At 48.3% G+C, this 26,305-nt stretch overlaps 1 protein-coding gene across 8 annotated transcripts in view; it reads left to right on the top strand.

Annotated features, from left to right (window-relative positions):
* Window positions 1-21,845, top strand: part of cux1a (cut-like homeobox 1a) — a 128,261-nt gene extending 106,416 nt beyond the window's left edge. For all 8 annotated transcript variants that reach the window (XM_023819420.2, XM_072702362.1, XM_023819416.2 and 5 more), the window contains 4 exons: window positions 4,215-4,484; window positions 6,833-7,021; window positions 10,772-11,030; window positions 11,263-21,845. In XM_023819420.2, the coding sequence (XP_023675188.1) occupies window positions 4,215-4,484; window positions 6,833-7,021; window positions 10,772-11,030; window positions 11,263-11,740 (1,196 nt within the window). In that variant the 3' untranslated portion in view covers window positions 11,741-21,845. The remainder of the gene's footprint in view (window positions 1-4,214; window positions 4,485-6,832; window positions 7,022-10,771; window positions 11,031-11,262) is intronic.
* Window positions 21,846-26,305: the final 4,460 nt, after the last annotated feature.

The following is a 26,305-nucleotide window of genomic DNA, read 5'->3' as shown; positions in this document are numbered from 1 at the left end:
TCCAAAGAGGGCCTGTTCTGTGCTGTGAGCAAAGTACCAGCGTCTTTCCGCTGCTTTGAAGCGCTGCTTGATTGTGCAAAGGTCTTCAGCAAAGGAATAATGCACAATGTTGAGATCCATATTCAAACACATCACAAGAGCTCACCCCGAGCAGAACACTTGAGGCTTTCTGCAGCTTATCAATGTGTGGCTCGTTGTCTCTGTTGAGGGTAGCCTGCTGCTTTATCATTTTGGGCTACCAGTCTGATTTAGGAACCTTGCTGCTTTGGCCCATTGCTGCCACCAGTCATCCCTCCTGAATCAGGAGTTCCCTGTACAGAGGGAGTGGCGCTATACTCCTGGGCGACTGCAGTGCTATGTAGGCTTGGGCGGTATCTAATTTTTTAATTCTGCCCAGACATAAAACTGCAGTATATAGTATTTTGTGTGTCTTCAAAACCTATCCCAGTCTGGTGTTTCCAAATCTTACGAATTTAGAATTTACGGACTGGAATGGGAGGGTCCCCCATGATACAGTTCGCCAGTCATCCCCAAGATAAATTTCACCGCCACGATTTTAGAATACCGCAGTATACCCAAAGCGCTGTAGTATACTCTATTACCAGTTTGGTGCCCAGACCTGGTTCTGTGTCTGTCAACTGATACTGTCTGTCTATGGCCTGCGGACCAGTCAGATACAGGAATTTGGTGAACAAAAACTATTCACTGGTAACAGTCTTCAGTTGATGTGTACTGTCGAACATTCTCTCTGGTCCATTATTCCTGGTTTGATGGAACTGAAATGTGGATTCGTAACGCTAAGTGTGCAACGATGCTCTCGGAACCGACACAGTAGGTGCAGGGTTTGGTAGGCATCTGGCGAAATGGTTGGGCAGTGTCTGAGCTTGTCTGCTGCCTCTGTCTTTATACGTACAGCATGTATGAGGCGGGCAGGGTGGGAGGGGCTGTGGGGGGGGGGATGTTTTGGGGAGAGGCAGCCTCATGTGCGTCCCTAGGGCCTCCTGCGGTTGTTGTAATCAATTACCCCATCAGCACGCTGAAGTACAGTAATTACCAAGCAGCTCCCCCCACACACGCACCGCCAGCTGATTAATATGCAAATAATCAGCCGACGGCATGATGAATGCGCTGTGCTTATCGGAGTGGCTGAGGCTAAGCTTGGGGTTCTGCCGAGTGGGGGTGTGCACTGGTCAGTGGTGATGGGACAGTATCTTCGGAGAGATGCTGGCCGCAGCGGGACGATGGCGGACCAGGAACATGCCGCTCCTCCTCTTTGGGGTGGCAGTGTTCCCCCCATCCCCGGGGAAGCCGCTGTGTCTCCCCTTCTCTGCCGCAAGCCCTTCGTACCGAGCTCCCACTCCCTGATTTCACGTTCCTTTCGGCCCCCTCTGCTCATGCTCCCCAGTGGTCCGTGATCCACTCCCCTGTTCCTCTCGTCTGTGTGGAAGAGTTGCATGGCTTGCTGTAATGCGTGTCAGTCCGACGGCGATAAACAGCTGTGTGCCCAGATGTGCCCCCCTCCCATTAGGCTCTCATCCCCCAACATTAAAAGCACAGCCCCCCCTTGCCGCCGGTTAAAATGTCACCATCATGAAATCCCCGGCTCAGGATGCGAACTGACTGTCCCCCGCCCTCTACGGGACCTAATAGCAAGTGACGTACCCACCCCCCCCACCCCGGTTGTTCACTTGATGGGCCGTGGCCAGCTTGGTTGGGATGGGGGGGGGGGGGAGACAGAGCGTTATTGCGAAGCTCAGAGCAGGCTGTCAAAACATGCTCATCAGAGCCAAGCCGTGCCGCATGGAGAAACAAAAGACGGGTATTGTGTGTGGTTTCCGGAGACTCTACGGGAGAGCCACACAGGGAACGGCGCGGTGTATTTGTAATCCTACCCGGGGGCTGCTCTCCAGCACCCACGGTGTGTGTCTGTCTCAGCGTGCCTCGGCGCAGGCTCAGTCAGCCCGGTCCATGTCGCCGCGCACGCGTCTGCTGGAACGTGCTCCTGGGCCTTTCTGCACACCCCGGCTGACTAAGCGTGAGCAGTTCAGACAGACTGGGCTTCTGCTGGGTTCGGGGTGGATGCCATTGGGTCAGCCGTCGGCCAGGTGGGGGGGCAGCACACCCCCGGTTCCATCCGCTTGGGTTTCTCTCCACAGAAGCCCCCCATACTTTAGTCATTTCTCATTTTCCTTAATAACGGGGGGGGGCTTCAGCTTACAGCTGTTTTCTAAAATTACCACCAACCGTAGCGACCTGGGAGGCTGACATGGAGACCCAGCAGAGCTGCACCTACCCCGCATCCAGGTTGCGCAGTCGGCCGCATTTCCCTGCAGAGGCGGGTAGGGCACCCCCTATCTGCGGTCGCTGGTACCTGCGAGAAATGACTTGTCGGCCACCCCTGTAGTAGCCTCTGATCCCCCCCCCGTCCAGTCCCCCATCGCCCACTTTGCCCATGTGGTCAGCCTGGGCCCAGAGAGTGCTTTGAGATCACACAGTGGGCAGCCCCCTCAACGAGTCGGCTGCTTCCCGGATCCACGTAAATCTGAGCTGACAGCTCTTTGGAGACTTTCTGCTTGCGGTGAGATAGACAGCACTGCCGTTCGCTGGCACCGACAGAAGCCCTTCATGTAAATGCATACGGATGTGGCTCAGCCAGCTAATGGCTTCTGACACGACGGCTTGGCACATACGCTCTCTCTCCAGTTATCGTGTCATTGCCAATAATTGTGTAATTAGCTGATTCCAACCTATTGATACTCCCATTCATTCAATACGCTGGGCTAATTTGGCCTTAATTGTGCTTTCTAGCCTGCCATGTCCTGCTTTGGGCCCCTCTTGTGGTCTGTCTGTTGCCTTAGCTTAGCTATCTGATGTTTTTTTATAATTTCTGTAAGAATAAACATGCTGTTTCTCACAGCTTAGTTCACTATTGAGGATGCAGAGCGGTCATTTGAAATGTACAACTTAATGCAGATGGATGTGTAGCATTCTAATGATTGAATGCAGCCTTGTTTAACATGCACTAATTTTATTTAATCAAAATTTTAATTGGCCGGCAGTCTAGATACAAACGGGATTTTTCTCTGTAGTTAAGCCGGTTTGTTAACCCTGAAGCCCCCACCTCCAAACCGGCTCGGGTCTCCTGTGGGTGTGCAGGTCCAGGACGTCTGTGCTGTCGCCGTTGGGGACACACGCCATTATTGCAGCATGCGAGCTGTAGCCATGCACTGGTCCGGCAGGCTCCCCCAGGCCGCCGCCAGATTCGGCCCGAAGCCTATTTGCCTTGGAGTACCCCACCCCCCCACTCTCCGTCCTGAGAGGGACCGGTCAGCCACACGGCTGAGGGGCTGGAGACCCACAGAGCCGGGCAGCCACAGCGCTGCGGCTGTTCCTGTGACCCCCCCCCCCCCCCGCCTTCCTGGGGACTCAGACCTCTTGGTCTGCCCATCCGCTTGCTTGCTTGCACGTGTAACATGTAATTGAAGCCGGTGTCTGTTTGGAATGTAATTGTTCGGTATTAATCACTGTCAGCCGGGAGAGCGGGGAGTTTGTTTGTGCCGCAGCGACGCACACAGCGGGAATGTTTATCTCGCCGCATTAGGTGGCAGTTTACCTCAATTAGACAACAGCGTCTGCTTCTCAATCGTAAATCCTGCAGAGTCTGTCTGTGTCTGCTGGCACTGCCCCCACCCCTTACTCTGAGGGACAGTCCCCCCCCCCCCCCCCCCGTTCTCGCACCTTCCCTCCCTCTGACTTTGGGTCGTCTTGGTTACTAGCGGCTGAATTGGCAAAATTATCCGTCAGTTTTCCATGGGCGCTGTGAACAGCTGGTCAGGTTCCCGAAGTGTTACTCTCTTCCCATATGTTTGTTCCTTTGGTTTAGCCTGTAACTTAGCCAAGCGCTCTGCTGTAAATTGGCATTCAGTTGCACGGGTCTCTGAAACATTTTCACTGGGGTATTGCTCTGGGTTGTGTTGTTAAAGCTTGGCTTTGCTTTCTGTTTAGACCCCGCCCACCTCATGTTGTCATGACATGCAGCCAGCCAATCATAAATGAGAGGGGGGGCAAGTTCATTGTAGTGAAGCGACGCTATTGGACCATTCTGTAGAAGATGTGTTCATGTGAACGCAGTACTACGCTTCATTCACAGCACATTGCAGCCAGAGTGCTTACTGTGCCCTGACCCCCCCCCCTCCCCCCCCCCCTGTCCACAGAGAGCACGCCGAAGACCTCGGCCAGCTGCAGCCCCGCCCCTGAATCGCCCCTGAGCTCCGCCGAAGAGTCCGTGAAGAGCCTGGGCGAGCCGGCCACCCAGCCCCCGGCCTCAGAGCCCAGCGACCCTCCCGAGTCTCTGGCTCCCGCGCCCCTGCCTGTCCCTGGCCACTCAGGCCTCAGCATCCAGGAGATGGTGGCCATGTCCCCCGAGCTGGACACATACGTCATCACCAAAAAAGTCAAGGAGGTTCTGACCGACAACAACCTTGGTGAGTGTGACAGTCCATGGCACCCCCTGGCTGTCTCCCGCTCCCCCCATGGTGCCTTCTGCATCTCTGTGGGTCTTAGTATTTCTAGATTTTCCAAGCTGGTCTCTCTGTCCTTGTGTGCTTCTTTATCTGGGATAATACTCAAAACGGTGGCTTTCAAACGTCTTTGGGAATTTCCGATCCGGTCCAAGGTTTTGTGCTACCAATTTAACAATTGTTTCGTTAAATTGGTATTAAACCAGGCAAAAAAAATCAAGGGAACGCAAAGATGCAGGTTTTCACTTAATTTATTTATTAAAAACAAAAAAAAAATGGACATGATTTGAATGGTGCAAGTGATGCGCTTAATGACTAATTCGTTAAGAAGTGAGCTGGAACAAGCCCCAGTGTACCCAGGGAGTTATAAATCACAGGCGTAAGGCAGAGCATCTCCAGTGCTGCTCCTGATGAGGCCTGACTCGCAAACTCAGCACTGAGAGCAAAGACAAATTAGTCCAATTAGGGAAATGATGAGCACTTAGTGATTACGCGGAATGGAAATGCTGGCCTGCTGCTGTGGCCTCGGGATCCTCCGTATTTGGGGCTCCCTAAGTGGGCTGCTTTGTGTCTCACTCGGAATAATGTTGGTGAACAGTCATTTTGTTTGGCTTAAGTCTCTGTAGCCACATAGATTTGTGTTCAAGGTGAATCCCATAATAGTTACACAAATGGGTCATCTGAAGGTCATATGGTAATTATGTGTTCTGAAGAGCATGCACGGCACCCCTCGCCCTGTCACAGCCCTGTGATTTATCAGTGGTGGGGCCTTGGAATCTGTCCTTGGCCTTGTAACCGCACCCCGTCTTCCTGTCCGCGCTGCCATACTCCTTATGTCAAGCCAGCGCCTTCACAGGAGCTGGTCCTCCTGAGTGTCAACGAAAAAGTGGCCTGAAGTGCGTCTGTGTGCAAGATCCTCCACTGAAGGGGGCCTGACAAAGGCTGCTTTGTGGCCCCCGTCAGCACACGGGGACACAGCCTGACGGCCCCGTTTTATCCACGGCTTTTAGAGCAGAATAAATCAGGTGATTATTCCTGCTCAGCATCTCTGATTGAGTGTTGTGCTTTATTTTTCTGGTGAAATTTTGTTAATGAACGAGTTATAGGATGTTGAGAGGTTCTTCATTGGTGTGACGGGGGGGGGAGAACCCCTCCAGCTAGACAGGATAGACAGTGCCGGGGGGGCCTAGTGCTCTAGTGTATCAGCTCGGGCCCAGGTGGATGGGGTCCCAGCTCAGGAGCCAGAGGACGTGTAGGCAGGCCCCTTCTCTGCTGAAGCATGGCCTTCACAGTGGGGGGGTAGCCAGTCACACGTGACAGGAAGTCGTTCTGCTGATGTTTTGTGAGCCCTGCAGCGAGGTTTACCTCCGTTAAACGATTAGAAAGCTGTTTTCATGGGGAATTTAGCAAAGCGTCTGTGTGGGGAAAGGGGGACGGTGGGGTAGGCTGGGGGATCCGCGCTCCCCGAGCCCTGGGAGCTGCACTTTCCAAAACATCGCCCCCGGGTGAGCATGCGAGGAGTTGCATCTCCGGCCCCATATCCAGGTCTCTGCGAAAATCGTTTCCGCCTGTCGAGTTCTCAGTCATCGAAATGCCATTTTGAACTGTGGTCCCGGCTCATTTGAGACGAAAGGCGGCACAATACATTTCACATCCAGGGAATATAAATGGCTTTTTCAGTTTATGCATACCAAGAAGTATTATTCTATCTTCGCAGAGTGTGATCTGTTTCAGTCGCTCTTTTTGCATGGTCCATCTGCTTTAAACATTGACCCTTGGCTTTTTTTGTCGTGTAAAATAAGATGCTGCGTAAAGACGTGCTGCTTTATTAAGGCAGTCTGGAACCCGCATTCTAAAAGTACTCTGATATCCAGTTGCCTTGGCCCCAGAAGCAATCTGACTGAAATCTCTGTGCAGTTCGTAGTCGCCCGTCCTTGTCCCGTCCAGTCGGGGCTGAGGTGACGTGGAGCAGAATGCGGGTAGAGCGATGAGAAAGCGGCGTTGGCGCTGGAAGGGTTGCCGCTCTGTCGCATGCCGCTCTGTCGCATGCTAGCACTTTTTAGACACGCCAGTGTTGGCGGGCGGTGGGAACACACACAACAGAGGGCCGTATTCCAACATGCGCCTATAAAGCGGGACTGTCTGGTAAGCCACACTGATCCCCGCATTCTTGGTAACGTTCATTGTTATTTAGCAGGCACTTTTGATGCCGTCTCCCCCTTCTGCCTGCCCCCTGCTGGAAGGCTCGGTGAGGCCTGGATCTGTTTGCCTTGGGCCTGACGCCTCGCGTTCTGGGTGTTTGTGTCCTCCAGGGCAGCGCCTCTTCGGGGAGACCATCCTGGGCCTGACGCAGGGCTCCGTGTCGGACCTGCTGGCTCGGCCCAAACCCTGGCACAAGCTGAGTCTGAAAGGTCGCGAGCCCTTCGTCCGCATGCAGCTGTGGCTCAGCGATCCACGCAACGTGGAGAAGCTCATGGATATGAAGCGGCTGGAGAAGAAAGGTGAGCCTGAGGGGGGCGCCACCGAGCCGGGTGCGTGGAGGCCGGTAACCTGCACAGCATGGAGAGGCTCATGATCACAAAGCAGCTGGAGAGAAAGGTGCCCCCCCACACCCCAGCCTGCCTTTCCACCCACATTGTCACTTCTGACATTCGTGCCTCAAGAACTTTGTTTTTCCAGTTTATACAGCTGTATGTTTTATTAGCGTAATTTAGGTTAAATGGTTCCTCCTGGATCTCAAAGAGCTCCTGAGTCCATTCCCTTAACCTGCACGGTACATGTTCATTGGCTTTGCTAACTTGAGTGCAGAGGAGTTTGTTCTTGGAGGAGGAGCTTCCATGTGAAAGCTGGGCGTCTGCAGAAAGCTGCGTGCGTTGATGGACATCCAGCAGTACTCAGAATAAAACCAGGGGCTGTAAAATAGCTTCAGCTCAATCGAGTTTATGCGATTCCGTGCGATGTGCCTGAAAACATTTTAATTATCTGTGAAACCGCGCTGATGTTAATGTCTGTTCACCTTCATTAACCATGGAGAAGGTTCCCAAGCTTTCCTGGGGAACATGGCGCTTTGTTCTTTCGTCCTCTCCTTTCCCATGAGCCTCTGTCTCAGACGTTCCATTTTCTAAGTGCTTCAGTGTTGTGTTCCTAAAAATACATGCTGGAAGTAAAGACTCAAGAGGGATCAAGAAAGGCCTTTTTTGATTGAGCTTTCAATTTTTCCCCCCCCCCGGTTCGTGTAATGGCCGAGATGTGCCCTCCAGCTGCGAGTAAACCACGCTGCCTGCCCCCCCCTCCCACTGCCCCGGCCGCTCCCATAAAAGGCAGCTTTCTTTCTCACTGTCGAGATTGATCTGGGAGATGGATGTCACCATTTTCATCAGACGTGACACTCTGAAGTCTCTCCAGGGCCTCACTTATTCAAAGTCCAGTGCATTCGGCTGCCTCCCCCCCCCCCCCCATGCAAACCAAGAGCACATTCTTGGAGTGATTAGGCCTGTTTAACGCTCCTCCCGGGGTAGACGTGACATTGCCAGTGCTGTTGGGTGCAGATGACAATTTCTTCATTATGAGTCAAGTGCCGCGCGGGCCGTCCGCCAGGGACCATTCATTAGAGCTCGCCGCCCTCCGCTGGGCAACTGGGACCTCTGTCTAAACATGTCAGCCCTGGGAAGAGGGCGATCCTGCAGCGTTTCCCACAGAGGGGCTGTGCTGCCTGCGTTTGACCTCAGACCAGCAGTAAGAGAGCAGGAAAACCGGTTCTTTAAAGACAGGGGATCGTCATCTGCCTTCCAGAGGGGTGGGGGGACCGTCAAGCTTGGGGAGTCGCACGGGGGCCCGGCTGGCCTGAAATGGGCCTCAAACTGCTCGTGTTAGTTTGGGGCATCAACAGCAAAACAGTATTTATACAATAGTTGGGCAATGAGGATGATATTCAAGGTTAGTATTTTTTTTTATCTGTGGTGCTGTGTAGTTTTGTGCTGAAAAGAACTGAGTTTTATTCTTGACAAGAAGCAAAACATCTGACATCTTTGAAGATTAGTGACATTTTGAATTCTGAGTCACAGAATTGTGCTTTTAAATGGCAGTATCTTGAGTTGGCTACAGTCTGTTAATGGATAATGGAAGTATTTGGATTTTGAAATTAGTATAAGTGAGAATTTTGAGGGTATTGTGGCATTTTATGAGCAGGGCTCTAGAATTGTCATTAATCAGGAAGATCTTTAAGTATGATTGTACTGCCCCCTGGTGGCAGAACTTCAGAGTGAGCTGTTTTTTACTTCATCTAATTCTGTCCACATTCTGCATTATGTTGAAACTGCAATAACAAACTAACTCTCCTTAGTTATTCTGTTTTACTTTAATTTTTATGCAAAATGACCACACAGTCTGCGAACCCTGTAGGATATATGAGGATGTTGAGGCATCGTCACAGGGTTTGACAGTAATGAAGTACAGTGCCTTTACAGAGCAATGTCTAGCTCTATCCTTGTATGTCACTGAACAGGCTTTCGATTCACTTACAGAGCATCACCCGACCTGAACGTTCAGCCGTGTCAGCTGAGCAGGGAACTCATATTCTGTTAAGCCCTTGATTGAAACAGCTAATAGCATTCATTTTTTAGCTGTAAACACTTGAGGCTTGAGATGTCATCAAAAATTGCAAGACACAGAGCTAGCTTTTCCTGTTACAGTTCTTCCTGTGATTATTGCATGACTGTGGTTGTCTTACCATCTATAACCTGGGTGCTGGTGTGCAAATGTGTCCACAGCTCATACTATCTGCAGTGTATACAGCTGCATAAATAGCTGCTTTTAATCATTCTGAACTGGCCCCTCTCAGCATAGTGAGTGCTGTTTACTGACCACCTTGCCACAGTGAGTACAGGTTACTGGCCTCCTCGACACAGTCAGTACAGTTTATTGACCCCTTTAGCCCTATGTGTAATTTCCTGTGAGTAATTTCTTGGCCCCTCACTGCAGTGAGTACTGTTTACTGACCACCTTGCCACAGTGAGTACAGGTTACTGGCCTCCTCGACACAGTCAGTACAGTTTATTGACCCCTTTAGCCCTATGTGTAATTTCCTGTGAGTAATTTCTTGGCCCCTCACTGCAGTGAGTACTGTTTACTGACCACCTTGCCACAGTGAGTACAGGTTACTGGCCTCCTCGACACAGTCAGTACAGTTTATTGACCCCTTTAGCCCTGTGTGTAATTTCTCGGCCCCTCACTACAGTGAGTACAGTTTACTAGCCCGCTTGCTGTAGTGAGTACAGTTACCTGGCCCCCGCAGCGCACTCAGAACAGTTTACTGACCCCTTTGGCGCAGTGCGTACAATTTTCTGGCCCCCTCAGTGCATTGAGTACAGTTTACTGCCCTCCTTGGCACAGTGAGTACAGTATACTCCCCCCCCCTCCCCCCAAGCCCTGTGAGTAAAGTTTACTGGCCCCCTCGGCGCAGTCAGTACAGTTTACTGGCCCCCTCGGCGCAGTTAATACAGTTTACTGGCCCCTTCGGCGCAGTTAATACAGTTTACTGGCCCCCTCGGCATAGTCAGTACAGTTTACTGGCCCCCTCGGCGCAGTCAGTACAGTTTACTGGCCCCCTCGGCGCAGTTAATACAGTTTACTGGCCCCCTCGGCGTAGTCAGTACAGTTTACTGGCCCCCTCGGCGCAGTCAGTACAGTTTACTGGCCCCCTCAGCGCAGTTAATACAGTTTACTGGCCCCCTCGGCATAGTCAGTACAGTTTACTGGCCCCCTCGGCGCAGTCAGTACAGTTTACTGGCCCCCTCGGCGCAGTTAATACAGTTTACTGGCCCCCTCGGCATAGTCAGTACAGTTTACTGGCCCCCTCGGCATAGTCAGTACAGTTTACTGGCCCCCTCGGCATAGTCAGTACAGTTTACTGGCCCCCTCGGCGCAGTCAGTACAGTTTACTGGCCCCCTCGGCGCAGTCAGTACAGTTTACTGGCCCCCTCGGCGCAGTCAGTACAGTTTACTGGCCCCCTCGGCGCAGTCAGTACAGTTTACTGGCCCCCTCGGCGCAGTCAGTACAGTTTACTGGCCCCCTCGGCGCAGTCAGTACAGTTTACTGGCCCCCTCGGCATAGTCAGTACAGTTTACTGGCCCCCTCGGCATAGTCAGTACAGTTTACTGGCCCCCTCGGCTCAGTCAGTACAACTTATGTCCCCCTTCGGCATACTGAGTACAGTTTCTTGGGCTGATCCATCATGCATGTTTCTCCACAGCCTACATGAAGCGCCGCCACAGCTCGGTGAGCGAGAGCCAGTCCGTTGAGGCCGGGGGGGAAACAAGCCAGGGAAGCAGCCCCCAGCACCAGCAGCACCAGCTGAAGAAGCCCCGTGTGGTCCTGGCCCCCGAGGAGAAGGAGGCTCTGAAGCGGGCCTACCAGCAGAAGCCGTACCCCTCACCCAAAACCATCGAGGAGCTGGCCAGCCAGCTGAACCTCAAGACCAGCACTGTCATCAACTGGTTCCACAATTACAGGTCAGGTGGGAGGGGGGGCTTTTCAGGTTTCACCACAGTGCTGAAGCTAGTCCTTCACTAAACGGGTTGTGTATGAATAAACACCTAACGCCTAACCTTTACAGGCCCATACATTCTGTGCAATTTGGAAGCATGTAATAAGCCTGGTGGAGTATCTGCAGGGTCCTGAGTGTAGGTGACCTTTGTATATCTGGGTAGTTCTGACACCTGCGCCACCATCCTTATGACCCAGGTCCCGAATCCGCCGTGAGCTCTTCATTGAGGAGATCCAGGCTGCCGCGGGAGAAGGGAGCTCCCCCTCAGCCCGTGGGGGCAAGGCAGGCGAGGGCGATAGCTGCGATGGTACCGAGTCAGACGGCACGGTGGAGGGTCGGCCCGGCCCAGCATCGGGCTCGGAGGAGTACAGGGGAGTCTCCGAGGGCGGCGGGGCCGACCCGGGGGAGGCTAGAGAGGAGGCAAGCGCAGAGGTGCCCTCTGGTACCCTTGCTTCTCAGGACATTCCTACCTCAGCCCTCAGCCCACCTGGCACTAGCAGCCACAAGGGCGGCGCCATCGGCAGCTTGTTCAGCTTCCCCGAGACGGCGCCCCCAGGCACTAGAAACCCCAGGGACAGCAGTTTACGGAAGAAGAAGGCTGCCAACCTCAACAACATCATCCATCGGCTGGAGAAGGCGGCCAGCCGCGAGGAGCCCTCCGAGTGGGAGTTCTGAAGCCCCTCTGGCGGGGGCAGGGGGGAGGGTAACTTTTTTTTTTTTTTTAAGTTAATTCTTACCTGGACTGCAGAGCCATGGCCAAGCCTGGTACAGCGCAGCGGGAAAGCTGGCATGTTATAGATTTTCTTTTTCGGAGAGGAAGAAAGGAAGGGAGGTATGAACGGGACAAAAAAAATAAATCAAACTCCTCGGTGTGGTTCTGTTGAGAAAAGCACTTAAAAGCCCTGCTGGCCACAGGGCAGAAGCATCCCCGGCCAATGGTGCGACACGGTGCAGACAGGAGCTTTCACTTCCAGGAGACTGCGCAGCTTCGAGCAGGGGAGCAGGGGAAGGAAGCTGTGTCTGTCTGTCCAACTGCTTTTCCTCCGAGAGGTTACTGCGCCACGCAGGAGCGTTTCCGACCGCGCCCCTCCAGTGAGCCCCCCCACCACCACCTGACCCACACATGACGGAACTTAAGAACTGTTACATTACCCCCCCTCCCCATCACGTCTGTCGTGATGTTTTTCTCGTCTCCCTCCTCATGTCGTGTATATGTTTTACTGTCCAGTACGAAGACTGAAAAAAGCCAAGCACTTACAAACAGCACCCCCGCCCCCCCTTACGACGGTTCCTTGCTCACCAAGCCGCCATTTAATGGCTATGGATTTCCGTCAGACTATGGACTACTTTGGAAAGAATTTTTTTTTTTTTTTTAGAGGCTTTTTTTTTTTCCATCAAAAATTTTTTATAGCAATTTGGTTGCCACTAAGAGATTGCACAGTCTGTCGACTCTAAACAGTACTAGTTTGGAATCCTAGCTATTTTGAGAGACGAAAAAAAAAACAACAGATACTCTGGTTTTAAAAGGAATAATGAGATATCACTTTAATTCACAGATTTTTTTAACTCAAAAATAATGTTCATCAGGAAAAACAAATAATGAGTAAAAATGTGGTGGTAGCTGGTTTTAGTCTTATTTCTTGTAAATGATCTATAGCTCTTTGACAAGTAGGTGCACATTTATTTCATAGCTTTAACTGACTTCTTGGTCTGCATCTGGGCCTCGGGGCGTTTGTGTAACATGCTCCACTGGCCGAAATCAGGAAAGACTCGCAGCAGAAAAAAAGACAAAAAAAATAATGTACACATGGAGAAATATTTCAGTCTAGATATTTTTAAGAGACAGAAAATAACCTGCTTTTTAACCTCTAACCACAAAAACCACACTATTGAGACCTCATGCCTGGGCAGGCAGTGTGGCCTAGGGCTACCGCATTACGCTGGCCTGGGGGCCGTGGCTGGGCTCGGCACACTCCAGTCCGAGGCTCAGGGCTCAGGGCGATCCCTTAGCAAAGGTTGGCAGCATCTTGCCGTAGCCCTGTGCTACTCACTGTTTTGTGTAAATATGTATATTGTTCAGATTCCCTCTGTGTGCGGTTATCTCGCATGCAGGGGTGTGGCCACGCACCAGCAGGGAGCAAGTGGTTCACTCTATTATGCACTCTTACCCAACATGCAAGTCACACGACATACTGCCCTCATAGTACCTCCTCCCTCGCCAGTCTCCTGCATGTAACCTTGAATTATATTTACAAAGGGCAGCTCGCATATTGACTTACCCCCCCCCCCCCCAATCAAAGAGAGAGAGAGAGCATGGGAGAATCTCCTAGAACGGGTCCCAACTGCTTTTAACCCAACTGGTTAACATGAGCACAGCAGCAGAAACTAGCCAAATGACTGAATACCAAAGCTTTCGATCACCCAAGTGGTGCATCCACTCCCTCCAGTCTGTCTGAAGCCATCCCATTCAGATTTGTCGGCCGAGCTGCCAGAAAAAATATCAGGTGATTCATACTGTCCCCGCTTCACCCACCACCCAAAATCGGATCGGCCTTTTATATAGTAAGAGATTTTTATCGTAAACTCATATTACCTAGGAGAAAAATTGCCCCTCACCTAAGGGATGCGGAAATTTAATCTCTTTTACGATCATAATTTGCTACTGATTCTTTGCCCCTGTACTGGCTGCCCTTTCTGAATATGTTCAGTGTAATACCGACGGTTGCCGAACGGCAATTGCTGCGGTTGCCACGGAGAATGGGGGGGTGGGATGGTGGGGGGGGGGGGACATGAGCACCCTAGTATCTCTGAACACGGACTCCTTTCCCGAGATGTAAGCTGTCGAGTGGATCCAACCTCCAGTCTTAGCATGCATCTGACTTCAACCCCCTCCCCCACAATTTCAGTGCCTGCCAGCCCACTGCCTCCCCGTTGTGTGTGTGTGTGTGTGTGTGTGTTTTCATCAGTGTGTGAGACGGAGAGAGAGGCTGGGAAGGTACGACACGGGTACCGCTGCCCTTGTCAGGCCCATCCCAGAGCGTGTGATCCAGCGTGTGTTGGGCTCCTGTGTGGGGCTCCTGTGTGGGGCTTTAGTTTGTACATACCCGCGCACACACAGAGTGCACAAATGCCGCCCACTTCCTTTAAGACGTTTTATCGATTTCTACTGCTTCTTATGTAACTGATCTTTAGGTTACTTCTATTTCCATATCCTATGAAAACTTACAGTAGATTATTTTAGAGATATATATATATATTTTTTTTGTTCTTTCTGCTTATTTATAGGTGCTGTATTTTTCATTTCAATGTCTTATTTCATTTGGTTTTTGTTCATTTTTTTGTATTTTATTGAAGGGATTCTAATGGGGGAAGTAATTTTTTTTTGTTGTTTTTTTTTGTTTTTTAGACTGATAGACTGCCGGCAGTATTGGGTATTACTTACAAGATATAGTTGTCATACTTGTATATTAGTGTACTCTGAGGACTATTCTGACATTTATATTGTTTAAAAGAAATAGGTAAGCAATGAATAAGAATGATGACGATAGCGTTATATGGTGCGTTCACAGTTCACGTTACTTTTTTTTATTTGGAGTGATGTTTCCGGAGGACAGAAATAGACGACACCTCAGCACACTTCACTGAAGTTTTAGTACCGTATGTTGATTTTATTTCAGTGTTTTGTTTCATAGGTCAGGCTTTGAGCCGTGCAGAAGACTAACTGGCACAAACGGGTCATATGCGAGATAAAATGGCATCTAAGGCTTTGGGGCGTAAAGAGCAGCAACAGGTCGGCTACAGGGCTGTCAGCTGTTCACGCTCTGTACAGGAGCAGCAGCCTCAGGTGCATCTCGAGCCAAGAGGAACGAGCAGCAGTTAAGATTTTGGAGGCCAGGAAACTGGGGTGGGGGGGGGGGGGGTTGGGGGTCAAACTTTTGATTTCATTGTGAAGTAAGTCCTGGTCAGAAAGAGTTGACGTCACACTTTTTTTTATATATCCTACTCCCATACTTGAGCGATTGGGTCTGCGTGTGGTCCTGCACAAGGCTTGTTTTCAGAGTGATGGACAGCCAGATGTGCTGTGCAGATTCAGGACTAGAGGGAAAAAGATGCGTCACAATAATGTTTTCCGTATCGCAAAAGAGAATTACGCTTCAGCGTGTAAGTTGTCTTTCTCACAGTTTCGAATGCAGTAATGGCAGAAGCTGACAGGGTAAGCCTGGTAAAATCTGTCTTAAAAGGACTTCCAGAAAAGTCTGGAAGGCATGTTACTGCAGGCGCTGTATGTTTGTGCGCCTAGTTTTTTCACATTTCTGTACTTAATGATGTGCGTTCCTTGTTTTTATATGAGCATGCGGGAGAAAAGAGGAGCCATAGCCTTTAGACGGCCAGCCTTAGCCCATGCCTACCATGTTTAAAGCACAAATGTCCCTGGACACTCTCTAAGAGTTTAAAAGCAGACATGTCAACGGAACAGGCTGGGCTTAGAAAGACAAGTGAAATTGTGCTGTTTGTAATTTTTAATCTTGTTTTGAGGTGCTGTCATTGTGCTGATAACCTTTTCCAGAAAAGGTTGTTTTCTACCAGCTTAAAATGAACTTTCCATTTTTTTTAGCTCTTGCATAGGCTAAAATATCATAAATGTTATAAAGTCTATGGTTAAAATCTACCTGTAATAGCACTGCCCTGTGATCTGAGCACTTAATGTGGCCTACACTTAATCCACTCTCTAGACTGGCACCCAGCCAGGATTGCACAGCTGAGACAGCTGTGACCTCAGTGTTATGACGAAGAGTCTATCACTGCATGCCTGGGCCGCTCCTACAGCACAGCAAGGGTAATGCAATTACTCAGGAGGGCAGCAGGGGGCAGTGACACAGTGTCAAAAAGAAGCACAGGCATCTGTGAAGACCCAGGTCCCTTTCACAGACAAATTAAGTTCCTCTTGAACTCTGGGCTGCAGGGTCACACTAGTTGGAAATGTTGGATGGTTTTTTGCTTGTGTGTTCGGTGTTTATTTAAAAAAGCACAATAGGTATTATATAATGAATGCAGTTGATGCTATAGCACTGGCATTTCATTCACGCATCTTCCCAGTGAGTTTGATAAAACGCTTAATAATTGGTAGCACTTAGCTGTTTTACTGACAGTTTCCAAGCCATGGATAGTCCAGAGTGCCTTGAGAGCGATCCTGATGATTCGCTCTGCCGCCAATGCAGTAAGGTTTCAGTCCATCTCTAACTTGGGAGGCTGTTTTGGTGTGAAGCCCCGGATTGATTCTGTTTTCTTTGTATGATGCTGTCACACGCCCCCATTCACTCGTCAAACAAAGCCTTGTGCAGCTGCCACTGAAAAATGAATTAAGCCTATTGAGAAGATAGTTCTACTGTTTAGGTAGCTCAGTGTAATTTCACACTGCGTGCGCTTTCCTGTGTGTACATGTAGAGTCCATGGGAGTCTTTATGGTCTTTGTCAGGAATCGGTTTTGGATGGAGCACATAGTACGCTGAAGCCTGAACCAAACCTGTAACAAGCTCCCCTTCTTCCCTTCTTGTTTGGTTTGTGTTCCCCTCGCAGGATCAGCTGTGTGTTTTCTTCAGCGTGGCTGACAGCTTATGCCCCACAGAGACGCTGGTCCTCTCTTTCGGCCACCTTCTTTCCCCATGCCTAGTGAGATTCTAAGGCTATAGCCAGCAGTTTCAGGGAGTCTCATGTATAAATGTCACATCCCTGATGCAAGGGGGTCGACGTAGCTTTGTGTTATGTGGGCTTGTAACAGTGCCAGGGTCTTCCAGTCGGACTGTAGGGTGCACCAGGGAATTGTAGCTCTAATCCCCCCCATACCGTTCCAAATGAGTTCAGGGTTCACAGTGACTTGGCTGTACACTTTCGAGAGCAGCACGATGCATACAGCCATTACTTCCACTCATTGTGGTTCAGCTACCAGTGATGAGACAGAGAGCTTGGATTGAATCTATTCTCCAGAATGTCTTACTCCAGTGATCACATTGAGTGATGAAGTGACAGAATAAATTTTGCTGCCCTCAGTAACTTGAACCTCCATTTTCTACAAAAATATTTTAATCACCAAGTCTTTTTCATGAAGTGACGTTTCCCCAAAAAGGAATGCTCTGCTATTCAGCTCTCTGCCGTTACCATTTTGTGTTGCGTCCATCTTGGTCTGAGAAACGTGATTCACATAAGAATCGGTGCTGCTGGGCGATGGGCTTTGGGTTTTCTGTTTCCTGCCTGTTCACATTTCAGGAGCGTCAGCTCTGTGTGTCACAGCAAATCTACCGTTAAGGTCAACTTTTAAATATCTGAGCATCCGTGATGTAAAAAGTCGACAAAACTTGTGCATGATTAGATAAAAGCCAAATAATGGTGGTTAAACGGGTTGTTTTATGCATTTAAATGTTTTAAAGCTTTTGAAGGTCAGCAGACATTGTTTTTATGTGTCCCTTGCAATGTCTCCCAGTTTACATCATGCGAGTCAAGCTGCTGTCTCCCAGAGGAAGGAGAGGGTTGGGATGTTGCGTAACACAACACTGAAAACCTAGCCTGGTACGCCTCTCATCAGCGGTCGTGTCGTCAGCTGTCATTCACACGCCCTGTGTCACTAATACACGTCGTGATGTAGCAGAGAGAATTTTACTGGCAGGGTTGAGGAGCCGCCGGTTATTTGGCCGCATCCTTTATCTGTATCTCTGCCAGCCAGGGTGTCGCGCGTTGAGTGTACAAGTAAAAAGAAACAACTGAGGTGAAAGGGAGCGACACTGAAGCCAGGTAATAGGAACATCACACAAGGACCAAAAGTTCTCAGAGCCTCGGCGACACTGAATGGATCCTGCTAGCAGATATACATTTCTTTAAAGAGAATAACTGTCTATTCATGTACGGTACTGTAGGATACAAAAAAATCAGCTTGAGTTTGTCAGTAAAAGGCTGACAGTAGACATGAATTTCCTCTCCTCTCTGTGTGTCCTCTTTGACAAAGGGAGACATGCTCACCTCGTCTGTTGCTCTCATGGATGTGCACTTGTATTCTGAGCGAACGGGTAGGACTTGGCATCTTATGAAGAATAGGGGGAACGTGGCTGTAGAATGCAACTCCCAAAGTGACACTGGTTAATTCAAAGGGCATTTCGTGTGTTATTCAGATTCTTTTTTTGTTTTTTGTTTTTTTTTAATCATTTCATCATTGACATTGTGAGAATTCACAAGGATGAATGTGAATCCTCAGTACCAAACACTCAGTCAGAACGTGTACAATTTACTACAGATTCAATGTGATTCTTTTGGACGATATTCAGGAGTTTGCCCTTTTGCAAATATTTTTGTATAGAACTAAAACAGATTGCTATAGATATTCTATACACTGTCATATAAAATTGTACAGATAAGAATATATCCTTATAGCGTTTCCTTAAGCTGTCAAGCATTTTATGGGTTGTGTTTGTTATTATTGTTGAAGTATTATGATGTAGATTTACTGTGCATCTGCGGCTCCATTCTCCATATAAGTTTTTGGGCCCTAGAGACTCAGCTGGGGCCCTGGGGTTGATTCTGGAGTAGATGTGCTTGGATTATTGATCGATTTCTCCATATCTCTCGCATTATACGAACAAATAATGCAGTCCATTGGAGTAACTTTTCTAACAGAACCTTTGTCAGATTAAAAGAAATAAGTAAATAGTGTTTTCTTGTACATTTTTCTGTTAAGTGTTTCTAATCATTTAGTCTTTCTGTACATGTTTTAAGGGCATACTAAAACAAAGTATATCAGAAGGTGTGTTACGGTTCCTGTATAGTGCTGTTCTGGCGTTCCCCTTTCACAAAGAAACTGTAAGCATAACGCACCGAGCCGTTAGCAGGAGGGGAGTTAGAGTTACGCTGCCGTTTTGGATTTTCACAGTCTGCACCGCCAAGATTGTGTCCGACTTTTCCTTCGGTATAATAGCTGTATTCCTCACCCCACACTTACATTAACGTAGCATAGCCAGCACACCCAAGGAATCAGAGAGCTGCAAGATATGAACCACACTATAAGGCTGCTGCTGTCCTTCGTGTTTGAGAAATGGGGGTGTCGTGGACCTGGGGACTTAGAGAGCGCTGTAAGCTAACTGGCTTATTGTGTGTAGGCATCAAGAGTCGATCCGAGTATTTAGATAAACAAGAAGGCAACCTTGACTGGATGGCACAAATATGCAATAAATGCTCTAGTCAAGTTGAAAAGTCCTTTGCGTTCATGCCGTTTGGTCTCTGTATCAGAGAGGCTGTTGTACGCAGCCTGAATAGTCAGGGCTTAAGGGGTGAACCCAGGCTTAAGTAATGGAAGATCCCAAAGTGAAATTGCATGCAAGAGCAGTACTGCGTCGCCCATTTTCACTCTGTCCATGCATGTTGTTTCCACATGACCACCACAGGCGTCTCTAGTATGACAAGTGAGATGGTATAATTCCAAAAGACCATTGAGTATGGAGAGCTAACCTAATTTATAATGATAATGAATTTGCGAGGTTTTTTTCCATCCCATTCAGACATTTTAAAACGATGTTTCTCTGGTATGTTGACAGAATGCAATAGATTCATTTAAGGAGCTTGCGCTCCGCATTGAGTGTCTCATCACAAAATCTCATGTGAGTTTATTTATGATACTGGATCTTACAGTAAGGGCTTTTTGGGCTCACCTTGAACAGCTCTTTGGGGATGATGGAGTATTGATACTCTGTATAAAACAAGCTGGAACCAGGAGCTGCAGCTACAGACCTTGTGCAGGGGGAAGGAGACCATGGAAGCTTAAACTCCATCTCCCACAGTACTTTGCTGCTAGTCAGGATGTTTGATCTGAAATGCTGTTTCCTAGTCCACCAAATGCTTTCTTGCATGAAGTGTGGAGTAGATGGGGTTCTTTCTCCTCTCTGTGCTGTAGTCACAGCCGTGTCCTCCCCCCGTAAAGTTTGTCTGCTGGGGGCTCTAATCTGTTATATTGTCAAGCTTCACTACTGGCGTGCAAGTCTGGAGCTGATGTCATCCTCCGTGAAAATCGGCGCACCCTGCAAATAGATTCTCTCTACATTGTCAACCTTTTATCGGCCCCCAGTTCGATCATACCCTGCTTTTCAGCCTCAGCTCTTTGTAAGAGGCTGTCCTATACAGATTTGCATTGACAAAGTGTATTAAAAGGACAGCTACCTATACTCGCTGCCAGTTTTGTGGTTATACACATTTTATCACTTTACTACTTTACCAGATTTATAAGCAGTCTTTTTGTAGAAGAATATTTTTCAGCTGACGACTTAAACAGGGACACTACTTTTATCTACAAGTGGGGGGGAAAAAAATGTACAGTGTGGCATAAATGTGTGCACGCATTGTATGTGTGTGGGGATGGTGGGGGGGGGGGGGGGGTTCGGGCCACACTGAATCACAGCGTTTAAGTGCCAGAGGTCTCCAACCTTGGTGTGTTGGTGAAGGCAGCCTTTCTTGTGGTCCTTCAGTGCAGCATGTGTAGAATATGTAAACCCACCTTTTCCCACAATGCAATCTTCACTAGGTCAGTGATTCCCAATCCGGTCTTCGGGGTCCCCCAGCCAGTCCACGTTTTCGCTCCCTCCCAGCTCTCTGGGGGTCCCCGGGGACCAGTTTCAGAAACACTGCACTAGGTCAGCCGCCTTTTTTCCCCCCCGCATTTATACTTACACGATGCACTAAAGGGGTGTAAAGGTGAGCCCTGTCTCCATTTACAGGATGTCACCATTTATTTTTTGACAATTTGTAACAGAAAATTTTATACCAAATAATAATGACATTTCATTACCCTGCTGTTCTTTAGCTTTTAAATGTTGGAGAGACTTTTCCTCAAATCGTGGCTGGACAAGGCGCCAGCATTCAGCCAGTACTGTCTGGCTGGGGACCTCAGTTGTGCAAATGTGGCTTTTTGTGCAATTTTATTTTTTGTGAAGGTATTGTTTTTTTTTGTTGTTTTTTTTCGTTTGTTTTTGTTTAAATCATACCTCACATTGAACTCTGTATTTTTTAAACCCTGGTGTTATTTGGAAGAACTCCTCTCCACCGAAAAGTTTCCTCAGTAACAGCAGATCTTCCCCTGATGTGTTTAGCCTCGCAGTACCGATTCCCCCAGGGTCCTGAAATGGCATTGTGACACTCTGTGCACATGGAGCATTGGGCTGTACTTTGCTGAGGTGTTTTTGCCTGTTTTTGGATTTTCTCTATTTAAAAATTATTAAAATTAAGCTTTAAACTCAAAGCAGGAGAGCCAAGTAAGCTGGTTCAGTTACGTACTACGTCTCAAAGCTCAGGTGGAGTCTTGCGTTAGCACACGTGGATCCTGCACCCCCCCCCAGGTAGCCCGAACTGCTGCCTCTGATGTCCAAGAGGCTTAGCCCATCAAACAGGCATAAACACCCCCCGCCCCCCACCTCATCCCATTAGTCAGTCTGCGTAGTCCTTTGAGAGGCTGCCTGATTGTTAATCGTTGGGGGGGGGGGGGGGGGGGGTTGTTGCTGTTTCCTCTGATAAAGTAATTTTCTCTCTTGCTCCCACTCTGTTTCATCTGTTTTTTTTTTTTATACATGTTTTTTAATATTTAAGTCATGTAGTCTGTTCTGAGCACTGTAAGACAGTCCCTATACAATATGGAGAAGCAATATCACTGTATGAAGCTCACAATGTATTATTATTATTATTATTATTATTATTATTCACTAGCACCCTAGGTGTGATAATTGAAGTAAATATCTTTTATACAAACACAGAACTGGTGTGTGGTGTTTATTTGCTGTGGTTTTCATTATAATGTTTTGCAATATGACATCTGTGATTCAGATTTTTTATGACTTAGAGTGCAGCAAATCAGTCATAACATGCTAATGTCTTTTAAGCCACACTGCACATAACATGACAACACAAATGACTCGTGCTTGTTCCCGGTGTCTTCACTCTAGAGCCACCTCATGGCTGTACTGAGTATTACAAGCGTTAGGGCTGTTACAATATGGCTGAATGAGCATTTCACAAACTGCATTTGGCCATTAGCAACAAAATGGCTTGTGATTTTGCTTTCCACTGGTCTTTGGCCAAATACTATCAGCACACTAAGTCACCAGCCTCTGCACCAGTGGGGTTTAGGCAGACAATTATCTTTAAAAAATGTACATTCAAGGCTTATTCTCCATCCATCTGATATCACTGCTCACTGTGACTGCTGCAGTGCCAAATGTGAATGAAAGCAGAAGCCATGCGATCGAATTGCGACCAGCTTCCCGACATCGGTGCCACTCCGCACACATTCCTAAGGTGGGAATCGGAGAAGCCTGACTTTACCCTTAGCAGGCAGGGTTACTATGTGCTGTCACTCACTGCAGTTGCACTGCTCTGTTGGATCCCTCTGGGTTTAGACAGTGACTGACAGGTGACCCCCCCCCCACCCACAGGGTTCAAAGCCTCATTTATTCCCTTTGCACTCTTAAACATCATAACGATGTACTGAGTTTCTCTTTTATTAGAGTAACATGTAAGCATGTTTTCGTTTGTGTGTCTATGTGCACTTACATTTGCCACACTGAGGGAATCAATTGTCCCACAATGTGATAAAAGCTTGGGAAGTTTGAACTTGGGAAGACATTTTTCAGGTCCCCACATTATAGACCTCAGTTTTACTGAGTTTTATAAAAAAAAAAAAATCTGAATACAATCAAAAAAACTAAAATTGTCAAAAGTTTTGTAGGTTGTTTGGTTACTTATGGTTAAGGTTATCATGATTAGATTAGCATTAGGGTTTTGCCTATACAAATGAATGGAGAGTCCCCACAATGATAGGACTGTATGAAATGTGTATGCGCCTGTATAACACATCCTCGCATGCCTGCCGCACACCATCTCCAAGGCGACGCAGAGCGGCAGGGGGCTCTCTTATTGGCCCGAGACCCCGGCGCCCCGAGGCGCCTCCGCCACGCCTCATTGCTAATGAGCCCATCCTCTGTCACACCCTGATTCAGCCACCGTGATGGTACAAGAAAAGCATGTGACACAGCGACATGCTGTTTGTAACACTAAGTGTACAGCTGAGCGAATAAGTGGTGCGATTCAGAAGACAATCTATTCATTATATTGTCACGGTCATGGCAATTTCATGATCAGATATCTGACCCCTGACCGCTCTCCCATAACATCCATTGTCGGCGATGCTCACACTAAACATCACTTGTCTGTTACGGAGGCAAAACATTGTTTGGTGTAAATCTCAGTCCCATTTTCTACACTTTTGCGTGCCTCCCGGCCCCCGGCCTGAGTTATGCTGACACCTATAATTCCGCGAGGCGCTGGAATCGCTCTTCGGCCGGCTGCGGCTGTAATTGACCCTGAGAGATTCCCCGAGCCTGTCAGAGAGGCTGCGGTTCTTGGATACCTTCTCCACAGCCCCTGGGAGCTGCACACTGTACTTCCTGATGAAGTGCAAACAAGCGCTGGAAACTGAAGTGGAAGATGAGGTAAGATGAAGATGTCCTGCGTCCGTGGGCAGTCTGTCAGGCCTTGTCTGAATGGCCAGGGATGGTGCAGAAGCTCAGTGCCGTGTGCCTGCTGACATCCTGCAGGTTCTCCGCTTCCCATAATCCCCCGCAAGAAGGATGAACTCACCAGCAGGAGCAAACCTGCCATCTCCCGTTTCTCCCACATTTCAGGACCTCCTCCCTTTTTCTCTCTCTTCCATAATTTGCTCGGCCCTCACACTATATTATGAATAGTCGTCATACATGGATCCATGAGTTCCGTATTTTTGTCTGTTACCCAAGTTGCCAGTTGCTGACCCACAGCCCTGTTCAAGGGCTATATGTGTCTGACAAGCTCCCATATTTTGAACCCTACATGTGGTCTGGTGTGCAGGAGCTGCAGATAGAAATGACAGCTGCCCCCTCCAGCGCTGATCTCTGTCTGTCGGGGGGGGCTGGGCAGCCAGTTGACCTTTGACCCCCAGAAGTTTTCTACCTTCATGGGTGTTTTTGGTTCTTCTCCTCTGTTGTTATCTGGCTTTCTTTTTCTTCTCTTTTTTCCTTCTTTCCTTTTTCCTGTTTTTGTATTATTCTCCTTAATGATGTTATGATGCATCACAACGCACCCATGTAAGCACCTCGGGGCAACTCTGTTGTGAAAGGCGCTATATGAAAATAAAATGAATTGAACTGAACTCTGGTACTGGTACATCTTAGTTCATCTCCCATGGATAGAGCTACTGGGCCCTTGAGCGAAGCCATTAACCCCAAAGCTGCAGTAGCTTTTCTATCCTACCTGGCTTCTGATGAGCCACACTAGTTCTCAGTCGGAGAGATGGCTGACACCAAGCTATGCTTTCACCTGCATATGTGTGCCTGTGTGTCCTATGGAGTGGGTGGGGGGGCAGATGTGTTCAAAACAAAGGATTTCCACGTATGATAGGACCCAGCTCAGCATCGCAGCATGATGGGTTTGAGCTACAGTGAAATGATTACTTAGGGAAGTTTTTTTTTTTTTTTTTAACCATTCAGATCGGTCCCCTGCCATCCTGTACTACATCTGCCTTTGCTGGATGGCGGAATGGATGGAAGAAATTGCTGTGAAATAATATATAATTGAAAATAAGCAAGTTGACAGTTGGGACCTTCGATTTCCGCGTGACCATGTGTGTGGCGTTTCCATGTCAGATGATATTCCGCAAGCCGCATGAAATGCCCTGGTGCTGCAGCACTGCAGCGGACGTTGCCGTCTCTTTCCTGCCCAGAACTGAATGTTCTTCCTGCATGACATTTCCATGCACTTTCACAACAGCTGCGTGTGAAAGGCTCAGTCGACAGGCTCTAAAATGTGTACAGTACCAGCTTTGCCTCACCTGAGAAAACGCTGAGCTGGGGACACTGGTCAGTTATATTCAAGACAGATTCACAATTACAGAATAATGCTAATCGTTGGCAGCTAATGGCCGTGACTCTGAAACCTTGCTTCTGTCCAGATGCGTCACGAGCCAGAAGCCACAAATGATGCGTGTAATTCTCAGTCTGACAGCACGGCGATTAAAACATCACAACAGATTTGTGCTTCCCAAAACTTTCATAGTCCAACAGTCATCATAACTTCAGAGAACGATAATTCAATATGAAGACCCTCTGTGATTAGGCCTATGGGCTTAAGCCCCTGATGCCTTTAGATTCCAGCAACAGCCCTGTTTGTGTCTCTTTCAGCTACCAAGACCATCTGCATCCTTAACATGACATTATGCCTATTTGAAGAATCTGGGCGTACATTGGATTTGAACAGTATGCTGTGCCATCTTGCTTTTTTGTCTTCTGTAATAATGACTTTTGCCCACTAGGGGGCACATTTGCTTACAATACTAAAATGTACCCATACTTCCGTTATCCGTAATCACTTAAGCGACGCAGGATCATGGTGATTGTGGAGCCAATTTCCAGAAGCGGAAGACACAAGGCAGGGTACACCGTGAACAGGATGCCATTTCATCAGGGGGCACACACTACAGATTATTCTGAGGTACAAGTCCACTTAAACTGCACATTTTTAGACTGTGGGAGGAAACTGGAATGCTGAGAGGAAATCCACTTGAACATGCTGAAAGAACTGACAAATGGAGATCTGCAATAATGAGTGCAACAGGATACCAATGATAACAATGAACTAGTTTATTTTGGCAAAAGCCATTTGTTTTAAACCACGGTCTTCAAGGTAATGCGCAGCAGAGAAAAACTGAATGAAATGATATTTGTCGACATTTTATAAACATACAATGAAATTGAAGTCAATTGCTCTTCATATTTGGTTACATGATATCAGTTTCTGTTTCTATGATGCATGCTGGCCCTTTCCAAACCTGCCGCCCACAGGGGGGAGGGGGTGAACTTTTGGATGCGTCAACGGGAACGATGCGGACGTACTGACATAGTGACACAGAGGGTCACAGCCAGAAGGGATCTAAACGGGCGAAGGTCACCACATTGGGCTCCACATAGTAAATTCAATAAAATTCAAAATGGATCTAATTCAAATTACCAATGAGTTTATTCTAAAGAATTGGGTCATATACATGTTACTTCTTTGCTTTTTGTAATTCTCTGCATATTTTATAGGCTGTGCATTAATCTTTTTGTGAAATATATAACTGGAACTGGTGCGTTTCGTTGAAAACGGCTTGGCCTATATACTATTATTGCTATAGAAAGCTGAGAAGAG

Source organism: Paramormyrops kingsleyae, chromosome 18 (genome assembly GCF_048594095.1).
Source record: "Paramormyrops kingsleyae isolate MSU_618 chromosome 18, PKINGS_0.4, whole genome shotgun sequence".
In the NCBI taxonomy this organism is placed as follows: domain Eukaryota; kingdom Metazoa; phylum Chordata; class Actinopteri; order Osteoglossiformes; family Mormyridae; genus Paramormyrops; species Paramormyrops kingsleyae.
This window is presented reverse-complemented; position numbering and strand designations above follow the sequence as displayed.